Here is a 15,961-nt window from a genome sequence, read left to right on the forward strand (position 1 = left end):
TATATATATATATATATATATATATATATATATATATACAAAACATATATACATGACCTAACCATATAACCCTATATGCATATGTGTGTGTGTGTGATAGTAGTAGTAGTAGTAGTAGTAGTAGTAGTAGTAGTAGTATATTATTCTATTTTATTCTCTTATAAAGGTAAAATCTTATTTTTAAATTTTTAGTTCCAATTTTTCTTCCTCTATCCCATCCTCTTAGGTCTCCCCTTCCTCTGGTTTGGTCAACAATCTGAAATGAATTTTACATGTGGAATTCTGTACCACATTTTTCTATATTATTCATTATGCAGAAGCGATCTTGACCAAAAAGGAACAATGAAAGAAAGCGAAATATAGGATGCTTTGCTCTTCATTGACATTCCCTCATTTCTTTCTTTGGAGTGGAGACAGCATTTTTCATCATGAATCTTTGGCACTGTATTGGATCACCATATTGTTTAGAATGGGTAGGTGAATCATAACTGTTCATCAAACCCTATTGCAGTTTCTTGGTAAAGTGTTCTGCTTCTGCTCACTTCACTTCACATCCCTTCATGGAAGGCTTCCCAGTTTTTCTGATATTATCCTGCTTTTTCTTTCTTAGAGCACATGACTTTTCCATTACACTCTTCTACCACAGCCTGTTCAGCCACTTCCCAACTGATAGGTATATTCTCAAACCTCATTCATTTCCACCTCTAAAAGAGCTCCTTAAATACACATTGATGGCTCCCCCTCTTCTTGGTGGATCTTTTTAAGATAAGGACCTAACAGTGGTCTTGCTGGAGAAAAGGGTTTATATTGTTTCATAGCTCTTTGGACATTCTTCCAAAAACAAATCCATAGAAAAGAAGAAAAAATATGCATACACACACATATAGGTTTTATTTATTTCTTTTTTTACCTTCTCCTTTTCTCACATGTCTTGTATGTCATAATTGTAGAATCTTTGATCAAAAAGAAAAGGCACTTTTAAAATCAGAACAGAAGGCTTCTTTTAGATGGTATTGTTGAAGCTAAGAACACACAGTCCTATTTAATTAATTTATCTCTTCTTTCCCTGAAGTGTCAGTCTCTTGGTCTATGAGAAATCAATTTAAGAAAGTACAATAATCAAGTTTTGCTGTTTGGAAGTTTTGGAAATAGTCTTTCCTTTTTTTCCCCTAATAATTGAAATTTCAGGGCTTAGTCACTCTTACAACACCAAACTTTTCTCTTCCTTTTCAGTTAAACCAATCCTTAGCTATTGCCTTCACTCTAATGGATTTGCTCATAGGAAAACAGTGAGGAAAGAAAATTGACCTAATTCCCTTCATAGGAAGGACACTAGGACACTTACTTTGTTATATTAAACTGATGGGGTCTATGAAGAACTTTTGATACCTTTTTAATTTTGCTTTTGAAATTCTCATTAGAATGTAATATTACTTAAAACATATTTAATTATGCTCAGAGCCTGAAACTTAAAGGAAAAAATTTTCTATGGTTTATAGGGGTCCTATCTCTTCTTTCTGTCACATTTAAGTTATTTACATCTCTCTTCGTTGCAATTAGCTTTATGTAATTAAGAACAAAAACAGATTAAATAGTATTTCCAAACTAGGTATTATTTTATATTTACAATTTAAAATTTGAGTTTTCGTCAAAGATGCATTTACTAGATACAGACAAAAGTGTAAATATTCACTCTACTGTACTCAGATCCAGTCCATTTCAGATGTAGCCTATTGTTCAGCAAACTGACTCTACATTTCATTCAGAGCCCTCAAAATACCTTAAGTTTCTCTGCCTTCTTATAATAATTCTTCAGTCTCAAGCTGACCTGATGTTGTCACTTTATCTTTGAATTTAACCATTTTAGCTTTATTTCCTTAGTATCCAGAGATATATTCTTTCTAAAAATAAAAAAAAAACAGGTTCTATTCCAACTTGAGGAACTTCAACCAGCTTTTGTGCTGCATTTCTCTGGGAAACAAAGTTTTATAAATCAGTATTCTTTTTGAGGTATGTATGCATGTGCCTATTTATTCTGATCTCTTTCTGAGCCTGTACAATCTTTGATTTGACCACCCTGTGTTATGGGGGTAATTTGAGGAAAGGTGTTTGGGATAAGGGAATTGAAAGGAGGATGTTGGAGACTTGGTAAGTGGATAAACTAGGCTACAGGTAGGCTGGGATTAAAGGAGATTCAGGGTATAATAGGACTGAAGTCAGGAGTATAACACAGAAGGGAAACAGAGATCTTCTTGGGAGAAAGAAGTTAAACTAAACAGGCTAACACAGCAGGCTTACAGACTGGGACTTAGACTCAAACACAAGCTGAGGGTAATAGACTAGACTGAAATTAACAAACAGGCTTAGTTAATTTCACAGGAAGGGACCTATTTTGAAGTAACACCTTCCTTCAAGATGGATGCCCCAGCTTCCCTCTAAACCCAGAGTATGTTTTCTCTTTCCCTCTTCTTCCCTCTTGTTAGCTAACAGACAAATTACACTAAATAGGACTATTGAAACACAAAGGATTAATTTATTTGAAGGATGTTGTTAGGAAGGTGGATTAAAGGAAAGCCCTATCAGTTATCTCAGGAACCTCAGGTGGGGGAAGGGAAGTAAAGATGGAATCTGAGTAAGGACCTGCCTCACTCAGTTTTACAAAATCTATCTAAAGGGAAATAAATGATGATTTGATTAAATTATAAATAATGCTGTCAATTAGATAACTCTTCACAGATTTAACTCCTCTCTAATTTCTCTCCTTATAAACTCCACAGCCACTAAGGTAAGGGAGGGAAGGCAGGGTGGTATTAGGAAAGGAAGATATAAAGGATCTATCTAAAATAATAATTTTTTAAGTAAATCTATCAATGCTAGGCTAAATTTCAATATTGAAGCTAGATAATCTAAGAGCTCGCTCATTGACTTCCTCCCTTCACGGAAGATCCAGTCAACTGCCTCTCCTCAAGATTCTAAAACCTCTAACAGCTTTTTGGAACTCAGCCAAAGCTAGAAAAATAACTATAACCCCAAATTCTGTATACTACACCTGTAACCAATTAACTAGTCTAGTCAAGCACTTTTTTAAATCTAAAAACATACCTCTTCTGTCTCTCTGTGGCCCCTCCTGCTTTTCCATAAATCTCTTTCCTTTTCATTCCCTTCTCACTCTGTCTTCCTCTAACTCCTGTCTTCTTTGTACTCCCTCTCTGGGAAAAAAATGCTAATTGATTTTATTGGCAATATCTATTATGGTCTAGGTACATTTATATTCGATTCTTTCTTTTACTTTTCATTTTTTTAATGTACTGGGAAATGTGCAGAGTGATACTAAAATAAATATAAAATATTAATATTAATATTTTAATAACAGTGGGGTAGAAATATGAAAGGGGAGACAGAGAAGTGAATTGTATTGTCAAGAAAGAGGGATATATTCAGAGACTGTTTTTTTTGGTTCCCTATTCAAGATGCTTGTTATCTCCACATCTGAGGTCTGAGTTTCCTCAGGATATCCCTCAAATATCATCATCTTTTAGTATTGTTTGAGGTGGAGGGCATGAGCCAGGCTTGCTCCCTAGATGTCTACTTGCAAGTACTTATTAAGAGAAGAAGAAATGTATGGAAAAGAAGGCCCCGAATCAAAATAAAACTCCCTTCTTAAAGAACTCATTTCAAAAGATATCTCAAATAATGTGACCTCTCCAATTTATGTGAGTTGGACACACGTGTTATTTCTAGGGGGAAAAGTAGAATCCCTACACTCTTTGGTAAGAATCTGTTGCAATTTTCTATTTTATTTGTGGAGATTTTTTTTTCTCGGTTGTACTCCTCCTTCAGCTGATATCCTTGAAGATGTCAGTATTTTTGGTAAGGCTTGTACCATCTCTCAAATCAAAACCAAATGTTAATTAAAAATTAAAATGCACTATAAATAAGAATCACTTCTAAATTTCCACAACATGAAACTTTAGGATACAGTGGTGTAGATGGGGCCAGAGAATTCTCATTGGTGAGGATACCAAGCTGAGAAAACCCAAGGGACCAAGAGAGGAATCAAGGGAGAGAATAAGTTTTCATCCAACTATGGGCAAGGCATTCACATACACACATGTTTAATGTAACAGAAACATTTTAATATATAACATGTTACATAATATTATTAAGTACACACTAAGTATATAAACATATGTATATGTGTGTATGTCATTACTTATATAAATACAGAGGGGGTTAAATATATATGTGTGGAACAAAGAATACTTCATAAGATAGAATAAATAGTTTGGATTTTTATTCTATATTTATCATCATATAGGAATATTTTATGGATGGAGGGCATATTAGTAACAGAAATAAAAGATTAACAAAACATTTATCTAAAAATAGAAAGGCACATTAAAGAAATATTATGGAGGGATTTGCATGAAACTGTTAGGAATTATTACTTTGTTTTAACCAATGTTGAGGAATTGATACAGATTGATGTCATCAAACCAATGAATTAAATAATGGATACCAATGGAAAAAATGAAATGAGAAAGCTTAGCATTATATAGATGTTAGTCCATCCTTTCACTTTGCTTTCTATCCCAAATCATGTTTTCTTTCCCACATTCCCATGAAACTTGGTTGATTTTGCATCTACCCACAGGTGAGGCAAACACAACCCAAGCTCTAGAATTTTAAATTATTATCATTTGACATTTACCTTAAACGGTTTCCTAAGGAGAGACTAAGAGAAGAATCAAGGGAGAGCTTAAGCCATGATTTAATTCTAATCTGCTTGAATGAGGTACATAATAACTAGTTGGCATCACCTAAATCAGTGATAGAGAACCTTTTAGAGATGGAGTTCAGGACTCTGCCCAGCCTCTCAACCTCATCCCCCTTTTATCCCTCCTTACACCAGACAGGGGAAAGGAATCAGCTCTCAATGAACTGCTGGGGAGAGGGGTGATGATGAGAATCAGGCATAGAGATGGACAGGATGGGGGTGCCAGTGCTATGCTCCCTTCCAACTCTGCTCCCCTCCAGCTATGTACCATGCTCTGAGCTATGCTCTCCTCAAACCTAGTTCCTCTCCATCCCCATTATGGGAATTACCTTTACCACAGACTCAGAAGGCTACCATCCCACTGCATCCTCACACAGCAAATGAGCCCACATTTCCCCCAGTCCCTCTCCCCAGAGAGGAGAGTGAGGAAGCCCTCCCATTGGGCTGCTAGGCAGAAGGGTGGGTGAAGTGAGGAATATCTTCAGGCACATAGAGAGGGGAAGGAGAATAACTTTCCCTAAAGTCACTGTAGCTTTCTAGTAACAAACTGCAGGGTGACTGCAGGCATGCCTACAGAGAAGGCTATACATGCCCTTTATGGCAGTTCACCATCATTGACCCAAGGTATATTTGGAGATTAGAGAGTCCCAAATTCAGCAAGGAGAACAAAAGAAGAGGGAATATATAGTCACAAATAGAGAAAGGTAAGTTGTTGAGCAATCCTAGCTTTAGATTTAGGTCAGTGGCCAGTAGACCCTGACACAACAAAGTACTATCAATCTGATTAATTATTCATTCCCCCTGTCCCATCATACCTTTTCCCATGCTTCCAACAAAGAACTCATTTTCACATTCACACAGGAATCCTTTACTTCTTGATTTGCTTTTCAGATTCAAAGGAGAAGGGATTAAAAAAAAAAACCAAACACCTAATTTTGCATTCTAATGGACTATTTTAATTATCTAATATATATATATATATTAGTTTTAATTTATTTCTTTTTAAATAATTTCTGACTGTTTGTGACCCAATGTGGGGGTTTTTAATTGGCAAAGATACTAGAATTAATGGTCATTTCCTTCCCTGGCTCATTTTACAGATAAGGAAAGAGAAGAAAATAGGATTAAGTGACTTGTCCAGAGTCACACAACTAGTCCTGGAGGCTAGATTTAAACTTTGTTCTTCATGACTCTAGGCCTGAAACTCTGTCTATGGTACCACCTGGTCATAGATAAAAAGATGAATGGACACACAGATGGATAGATAAATAGATAGATAGCCATCTACTTGAATTTTTATCTTTATGAAATGCAAGAAATAAGAGAGTGAGAGAAACAGTTTCATCTTCTTGGAAAGTAGAGAAGAATAGATCTTGTTGAAACTTAATTTTATGTCTATACCATGTAACTTGCCCTCTTTTATTTTCCAACGAGCTACTTTCCAATGTTATTCATTCTACTACTTCTGTAAATCTATTTCTTGGTGGTATGATACAATTCATTCTTGAGCTTTTCTCTACTACTTAGCTTTTCTTTCTCCTTTATGTGACCCATTCGTTGAATTATTTGAATGAATATATTAGTCTTAAACTTGAAGGTTTGGGGGGGAAAATCAATAATAAAAATATGGGCTCTTATTTCAGAGAGAAAGTAGTATTTGAAAGCCCTTCAGAGTTCCCTCTCCCCCTCCAAAAACTACAGTCACCACCACCATTAAACAAAAAAACCTCATCAATTCTCTTTCTTTTGTTTAGTATTTGGTCCAGTTCTTTCCTTCCCCGTTTAAAAAATCTTTCTAATATATAGAAACTGATGTTTATTCTTATAGGTGATTATTCACCTTCATATAACAGGCAGGACAATATTTCCCAACTATTAGCATATTAATTTATCTCTTCTTCATCAAGTTCCCCCCAGGTTTGCTCTTTATTTTAATGTTTTAGCATCCTAACTCTACTTCCAATTGTATATCTTTCAAAGGCTACTTTCTGACCGTGCTGAAATACATTAAACTTTTTCGGTTCCCCCAACCTCTCCCCCAGAATCACTTTTAATTAGGGAAGTGTTTTAGAAGACAGTTCTGGATATTTTCAAACTCAGGGATAATTTCTTTGCTTAGAATTCTTTTCCAAAATATTATATTTATGGATTAATTTCCCTTTTCCTTCCCAAAGAACTAGACAGCTTCTAATACCTTGAAGGAGGCATGAATTTCTATTGGCTTTCTAAATGAATACTTTGCATTGTTGAGGAGAATGCTGTTTCAGTGCCATCTGCTAAAAATTACTTTGGGCTAAATACTATGCAAATCTGTGGGGTGTTTTTAAAAAGTATTACTATTTATCCATTTATCACACACAACTGCCTCCTTGCCCTCTCCTTTTCCGCATGAGTAGGCCATCAGATTCCTTCCCTGATGCAGAAACATTTCCAGGTGGCTCCATCAATGTGAGGATAACCTTTGCCTCACAGAGGCATGCTATGTTGGGTCCAGACAACATGCTGTTTGAAACTCTCCATTTTCAAAAAAAAGCCATATTTACCACATCAGCCCACTTTCAACATGTTTCACACTTACACCTACTCATGTTCAAAAGATGCAGCCTGCAAAGCTTGCCTGGGAGAAGTAGATTTGTTTTTTAAAAATCTCCTTTGGTAGTCTGTGTGTCTATGTTGGTGTATCTGTTTGCATATTTTAGAATGAGAGAAAAATACAAAAAGAGGAAAAAGAAGAGGAAAATATGGATAAAGTCCTCCTCTTTATTCTCTTTCTTTTGAAATTCTTGCTACCTGAGAAAGCTTATATACCAATAGTTGAAGAATGAGCTGTAATTTTACAATGTCTGGATTACCCACTGGGAATTGAATGGTCCAAAAGTCTTATTCATAACACTTAAATAATAACTTGCCAACTGTGCTGTCATGTGACCTTAGCTTGAAGAAAAAATTAGAACACATACAGAAATCAGAAGAAGAAAAATGGCATTTTCATTCATTTGGACATTACGATGGTACTATCGCTCTTTTTCAGGACCAAATTAGTGAAGCAACCATCAATCTTACAAATAACATCAATAACAAAATCAAATGATTTGTTGTAAAACTATATACATTAATTTGATGCTCACAACAATCCTAAAAGGGAAGTTCTATTATCATAACAATTTTATAGATGATGAAACTGAGGCTGACAAAGGTTAAGTGACTTGCCAAGCATCATATAGGTAGTGCTTGAGACAATCAAATTTGGATTTAATATCAATTTTTCCTGATTTTCTTAAATATTGATTATTTCAATGACAGCACTCAATCTACTGATTTCTTACTATAAATTGTCTAATTATTTGGATCTTTAGATCATTGCCTACCCTTCAGAAGCAGTACCAATTCTCCTCTCTGTCCTGGCCCTCAGGGGGCTTTTATTCAGTCAAGAGAGAAACCAATTAAATAGCACATATATAGATGAATGCAGATAAAACATAGAGGCAGAATGCTTGCAGTAGATAAATATTTGACTGCAGATTCAGCCACACCTGGTTCTAACTGCATTTGTAATTAGCACTATGTGGCCCAAAATAGATCATTTAATAACTGAAACCTCTTCATAGTTTTCTAAGGCTATAATATGTAAAGAACTCCTCAATCTGAACTGGTTGAGAGATTTCTTTTCTCCCTGAAACCATTACTTTCTAAGACAAAAGGGCATGGACTAGGCCAGTGATGGCAAACCTTTTAGAGACTGAGTACCCAAACTACAATCCTCATACCACATATGAACTCCCCACCTTCCCCCAGACAGGGTAGAGAGGAAGCACTCCCATTGGGCTGCTGGGCAGAGAGGTAGGTGATGTGGGAAATGTCTTCAGGTACATGTGGAGAGGGGGAAGAAAGCAGCCTCCTCTGGAACTCTCAAATATTAATGCCATAGGTTCACCAAAACAAAGCTAGGCAAACTGATTAACTTGCCCAGCGTCACAGAGTTAGAAAGTGTCTGAGGTCAGATTTTAATCCAGGTCCTCCAGACTCTGGGACTGGTGCTCTATCCACTTTGCCACCTACCTGCCCCAGTTGAGAGAGTGCTTCACCCAACACTCCCTAAAAGTGAAATACAAGGTCTATTTTCTAGTCTTTCAGAAAACAAAGAAGGGAATTAGTATTTTGGTATCTTCTCTCTGATACCTATACAGACTTTAAATTTGTATTCAATACACTGCATTATCTCATTTCATTTGCACCATATTTGTGTGAGGGATGTGTTACATTTGCATTAGCTTGATAGTGGGACAAGACAGAGTACTTGGATTTAAGTCAGGAAGTGAAAATTTGGAAATCTGTCTTAGACACCCAGTAGCTGAGTAGTCCTGATTCTGAAGTAGAACTTCTTGGTTTCCTAATGTGTAAATGACAATAATAATAGCACACTTCTTTTGGATTGTTGTAAGGATTGAATAAGATTATGTATTATACCCTTTGCAAAGCTTTAAGTACCATGTAAGTAATTATGAGACAGATAGTGGATTAAGTGGATAAAGCACTGGACCCAGAGTCAGAAAGACCTGAGTTTAAATCTAGTCTGAGGCTATGGATTAGTCACTTACCCTCTGTTGGTTCATGGTTGTTTGAAGAGGTGGATATAACTGAAAGACTGAAAAACAAAATAATCATGATGATAGTATTCTAAAATAATTGTCATCATCATCACCATCATTCCATGCTCTTTGTGATGACAAAAAAATTGGAAAATGAAGGGATGCCCTTTGATTGGGGAATGACTGAACAAATTGTGGTATCTGCTGGTGATAGAATACTATTGTGCTAAAAGGAATAATGAACTGGAGGAATTCCATGAGAACTGGAATGACCTCCAGGAATTGATGCTGAGTGAAAGAAGCAGAACCAGGGGAACCATATACACAGAGAAAGATGCATTCTGGCACAATAGAATGTAATGGATTTCTCTACTAGCAGCAATGCAATGATCCAAGACATTTCTGAGGGACCTATGAAAAAGAACACTATTCACATCCAGAGAAAGAGCTGTGGGAGCAGAAACATAGAAGAACAACTGTTTGATCACATGGGTTGATGGGGATATGATTGGGGATGTAGACTCTGAATGATCACTCTAGTGCAAATATCATTAATATGAAAATAGGTCTTGGTCAATGACACCCTTAAAACTCAGTGGAATTGCTTGTTAACTATGGGAGGGGGATAAGAAGAGGGGAGGAAAAGAACATGAATCATGTAACCATGGAAAATTTTTCTTAATCTCAATAATTAAAAAAAAGAATATCACCATCATTTTAAAATTCAATGTAGGTATAGTTCTCCAACCTAAAACAAACACTGGAAACTTCAGAGAACTTTCAAGGGTAAGAAGACCACTTGGAGAAAATTTCATGCAAGACTACATATCAAGGGGTTCTGTCCTCCTGAATCTTTTGTCATTCGTTCCACATTAACAGAAACCTACATCTTGGTTATAACATTATATCCTTTCCATAACTCCACTGAAGGACCTTTTTTTGCTTTGGCTTTTCCACATAGATCATAGGCTTTGAATGATACAATAACCTTTAATTTTCAATGTACTAACATTGAATCTATAATTATATTAGACAACATATTGTATATAATATAATACAAACTCCTTGAAGACAGAAACTAGACTACATTATGGGTATGGTTTAGGTCTCTAGCACTTCGCATAGTGTTTGGTATTTTAAATATGTTCTTTTGTAAATTCAATGGTAAAATAACATAAAATCTTTTTATAAATTCTTACAGCTTAATTGACATTCTGTTCACAGTGCTGATTTTAGATCTTACTGTTGACTGAATGGACCTCTTCTATTTTAAAATAAAAAAATAAATAAACAAGCATTTATTAATTGTCTGCTGTGAACCTGACTAGGGACTCAAAAGATTTAGGCAATACCTAAATAGTACTTGTCCTGATGGAGCTTACATACTATGCATTTCATTCTTATAATCTACTCTTTATTCTTGTTGAATAAATCTACTTACTTCCTGGCCAGGGTGAAACTTTCAAAATGAAATTAGTGTCTACTTCATGGTACATTCTCTTTCTCTTTTCTATCTTCAGGTAATCTTATTGACTCATAATAGTTTCCACTACAGTCTCTCTGCTCTCTGCTCTCTGCTCTAACTCCAAAATATATTTGCTAATCTATCTTTTTTCCTGAATTCCTTTAAGTAAAATTCAATATTTTATGGTTATATTTTTCAGAAAACCATTCATCTCGGGAGGTAAACAAAATTATGCTGCTTTCTTAACATAAAAAATGAAGGATAATGTGATTAGCATCTCAAAATTACAAATGGGATAAAAATTGAAAGTGGCTTGTGAAAATATTACCTTCTATAATTTTTCAAGTGCCTCCATATGCTATAAGTGTTTATAAAGCCACAGAATATGAAAATATCATAACCTCTACTCTTAGTTTTTTTAAGTAAAAGATAGTCATATATACCTTATAAACAGACAAAGTAAGAAACAAAACTTCATAGAATACATCTCATTTTGATATTTCAGTGGATTTCTGATATAATCAAGAGGCCTATTCCCATCAGATTTCAAAACCAAAGAACTTCTATATCTAGTTAACCTGTGAGCTTTTTGACCATGAAATCCCTAATATCATTATTCCATCATCATCATATACCACAGTTTGTTCAGTCATTCCCCAATTGAGAGATATCTTTTTATTTTCCAAATTTTTGTCAGCACAAAAAACATAGCTTTAAATATGTATATATATTTTTGTATATATTGTATATTTTATACATATGTATGTTTTTTATTTTGTGTATTTTACATATTTTCTATAGATACAGATATAAATATATGTATGTATGTAGTATAAACAGGTCCTTTCCCTTTTTTTAAAGTCTCTTTGGGATACAGACCTAGTGGTGCTATTGTTGGATCAAAAGGTGCTGTTTTTTCTGCATTCTTTCAAAATCCTTTGTACATAATTTCAAATTTTCTTCCAAAAATTTTCACAACTCCCCCAGCAATGCATTAATGTCCCAAATTTGTAACAATTCCTCCAATATTTATTTTTCTTTCTGGTCCTATTGGCCAATCTGGTAGGGGTAAGGCAGTACTTTAGAGTTGTTTTAATTTGCATTTCTCTAATTAAGAGAGATTTAGAACATTTTTTCATATGGTTATTGATAACTTTGATTTCTTCATCGGAAAACTGCCTACTCATATCCTTTGACCATTTATCAATCGGGGAATGATTAGGTTTCTTATATATCTGACTCAGTTCTTTATATATTTGAGAAATGAAAGCTTGATATGAAAAATTCACTATAAAACATTTCTCTCTGGACTATTGTTGCCCTTCTAATCTTGGTTGCATTGGTTTTTTTTGTATAAAAACTTTTATATTTAATATGATCAAAATTATTCATTTTAAATCTTGTAATTTTCTTTTTCTCTTGTTTGGTCTTAAAGTCTTCCCTACTCCATTTATCTGACAGGTAAACTATTTTACAGTCATCTAATTTACTTATAGTATCATTCTTTGTGTTTAAATCATATGTCCATTTTGATCTTATCTTGGTATAGGGTGTGAGATATTGATCTAAATATAATTTTTACATTGATATTTTCAAATTTTGCCAACTATTTTCCAATTTTGTTAGCAGTTTTTGTCAAAAGATGTGATCTTTGGGTTTATCAAATACTAGATTGCTGAGAACATTTACACCTAGTCTATTCCATTGATCCACTCTTCTGTTTCTTAGTCAATACCAGATTTTTGATAATTTCTGCTTTAAAATACAATTTATGATCTGGTACTGCTGGGCCACCATCCATCACATTTTTTTCTTCATTAGTTCACTTGATATTCTTAACCTTTTGTTCATCAAGATGAACTTTGTTATTATTTTTTCTAGTTCTATAAAATAGTTTTTGGGTAGTTTGGTTGGTATGGCACTGAATAAGTAAATTAACTTATATAGGATTGTCATTTTTCTTATATTAGCTCAGCTTACCTATAAGCAATTGGTGCTTTTTCAATTGTTTAGATTTAATTTTATTTCTCTGAAAAATGTATTGTAATGGTGTTTCTATAATTCCTATGTTTGTCTTGGCAGATAGATTGTTTCATTCTGACTACTTGTAGTATTATCTTCCTAACCTGGGAGCTCTTGAATTTGGCTATAACATTCTTGGAAGTTGTCATTTGGGGATATATTTTAGGAGATGATCTATGGATCATTTCAATCTCTCCTTTACCATCTTGTTCAAGAATATCAGGGCAATTTTCTTTGATAATTTCTTGTAATATGATGTCTAGGATATTTTTTTTTGTTCATAACTTTTTGGTAGTCAAATGATTCTTTCATTGTTTTTCCTGGATCTATTTTCTAGGTCAGTTACTTTTGGTGACATATTTCATATTTTCTTCTATTTTTTTCACTTAAAAAATTTTTTTATACTTTTTTTTGTTGTGTTTTATTGTTTCTATTGTTTCTTGATGTCTCGTGAAGTCATTAGCTTCTATTTGCCCAATTCTAATTTTTGAAAATTGAATTTCTTCTATGACCTTTTAATCCTCCTTTTCCATTTGGTCCATTCTACTTTTCGTGGCATTTTTTTCTTCATTGGATTTTTGGGTCTCTTTCTCCAGTTGACCAATTTTTCTTTTTAAGCTATTTTATTTTTTGCATTACTTTCATTTATCTTTTTCAGCTTTTCTTTGACCTTTCTTATTTTATTTTTAATTTTCTTTTTGTGTTCTTCCACAGTCTGAGACCAAATCCTCAAAGTTTTGCTTGTATTTGCAAGAGAATCCCATAATCCTCTGTTACTTCTGCTTTTTGCTTTTTTCCCTCATAGAAGTTTTTGAGGGTTATGTTTTCTGTTGTTCACTCACTTTCCCAGCCTTTTTTTTTGGCCCATGGCCTAGGAATTTCATAAGCTGCTAGATGATTCTCTCTCCATTCTGCTGGTTTGTGGGATTATGCAAGGTAGCTAATTTTCCCCGAGATTAAGTCCATGGAAGCTTGAAAGGAGCCAGCCAGATGGACTTCTGGTCCTCCCTGCAGACTAATGCCAGAGTCTGGGACATCAAGTGGTAGATTTGAAATACTCTTTTTCTGGTATAACCCCCATATTAGGATCCCAAAGTTAGAGTACACCCAATTACAAAACCTAGTGTGACAGGTGGGGGAGGTTGGCCAGAACTTCTCTGGGTTCGGTTTTGGTTTTAGTTCCCCTTTATCCCATGAAAATCAACTTTATTTGACTACCTTTCATTTTGTTTTCACAGGGAGAACCACTTGACTCTATCTTGCTATTGGATTGGAATTCCCATCTTTTTTGAAGCACTTTTTAATAATTGATATGGAAGGATAGTCAGAATGGTTTTGACGTTTTCTCCTACTGAGCTTCCATCTTGACTTTGCCCAAGTTAAGCTTTTGAGGCTTGTATTCGAACTCTGGTCTTCCTGACTTTAACTGTTCTTCTAATCCTCTGGACTCCAGTCTTGATACTCTCTTTTCTGAGGCACTTAGAAGCTCCCAATACATTACTCTATTTGTGGCTAGCTGTCATTACTTCCATCTTCTCTTCACTGACTTCCTTCAAGTCACATATAAAGTCTCATCTTCTGCAAAACAAAACAAAAACAATAACTCTCATGTATTTTGAATCTTAGTGCCATCTCAGTTTGTCCATATCTGGACTTTACATTGTTATTTATATGTTGTCTCCCCTCTTAGATTATCATCTCCATGGGAGGAAGGCCTTTTTTTTCAACATTTCCTTTCATCCTCAGAGATTCAAGTGTCTAGCACATAGTAGCCATTTAATAAATGTTTGGCTACTTGACTTAGAATACTCCCTTAATCATTTTACTTTTCTCTCCAGTCTCTTATATTTTACTTAGTATTTTCTTTTCTTAAAAACACTTAACTTCTGACTGAGTATCAATTCTAACAGAGAAGAATGGCAAGCTCTAGGCAATTGGGGTTAAGTAACTTGACCAGGGTTACACTACTAGGAAGTATCTGAGGTCAACTTGAACCCAGGTCCTCCTGAATCCAGGCTTGGCACTCTATCCATTGTGATATCTGCCTGCCCCTTAGTATTTTCTAAGAATCTCAAGTATCCCCTATCCTGATTTTTTTCTTTTTGATTGGATCTTCCATTTTCTGGATTTTGGCCCTAAATATCTCTTCTATTTTCCAACCAATATCTTAGAACATACTGTTTGAACTATTGTCTTAATTTCCTCTCCTCTCACTCCTTTCTCAATGTTTTATCTGATATAACCTTTTCACTCAAGTTAAACTGTTCTCCCCCAAGTCACCTTAGAGCCTGATCTTTACTGCTGATTTCTCTTTCCCCCAAACCTGGATGGCCACACCCTACTTGGCTGCTGGACTATTCACTCATTTTGGATGAGATCAATATATCACTTATATTACTTAAGAACAAATGGAGGAATATTAGGTTTTACCACCTGCCCTACCTCTGTTTCTGCCTCTTAGTCTTTTAGAATGTACCTGAATCTTCTGACCTCTAGGCTTACAATGATATGAAAGGTATCTGATGATTCAATGGATAGGCTCATATGCAGTCAAGAAGATGAGTTCATATCTTCTCTTAGATACTCACTAGTTATATTACTCTGGGTAAATCACTTAATATCTATTTGCCTTTATTTTCTCAAGTGTAAAATAGGTATTATAATGTTGCCTACCTCACATGATTGTTGTAAGGATTAAATTAGAAAATATTTGTAAAAAGGACTTAGCATAATGTATAGCTTTATAAGTGGTTATTTCCTTCCATTACTATTTACTAGACCATTGGCCTATTAGGATTATCAAATAGAATATTTCCATCCTCTTTGAAACTGAACATTTTAATGGTTTGTCTCCCACAATTCAAATGTGAAATCTTTTAGAGCAGACATTACCACCTTTTTTGTTTATCTTTAGAACTTATAATATTTCTTGGAATATAGTAGACAATAACTATTTTGTAAAAAAATTCATTTATTTTTATTTTTTTTAACCCTTGTACTTCAGTATATTGTCTCATAGGTGGAAGATTGGTAAGGGTTGGCAATGGGGGTCAAGTGACTTGCCCAGGGTCACACAGCTGGGAAGTGGCTGAGGCCGGGTTTGAACCT

The 15,961-nt window shown here is 34.7% G+C and overlaps 1 protein-coding gene across 1 annotated transcript in view; it reads left to right on the forward strand.

Annotated features, from left to right (window-relative positions):
- LOC123233095 (NADH dehydrogenase [ubiquinone] iron-sulfur protein 6, mitochondrial-like) overlaps positions 1-10,619 on the forward strand; it is a 12,592-nt gene extending 1,973 nt beyond the window's left edge. Inside the window, exon 2 of the mRNA XM_044659265.1 lies at positions 10,568-10,619. Within this exon, the coding sequence (XP_044515200.1) occupies positions 10,568-10,619 (52 nt within the window). The remainder of the gene's footprint in view (positions 1-10,567) is intronic.
- Positions 10,620-15,961: the final 5,342 nt, after the last annotated feature.

This window comes from Gracilinanus agilis, chromosome 2 (genome assembly GCF_016433145.1).
Source record: "Gracilinanus agilis isolate LMUSP501 chromosome 2, AgileGrace, whole genome shotgun sequence".
NCBI lineage: Eukaryota > Metazoa > Chordata > Mammalia > Didelphimorphia > Didelphidae > Gracilinanus > Gracilinanus agilis.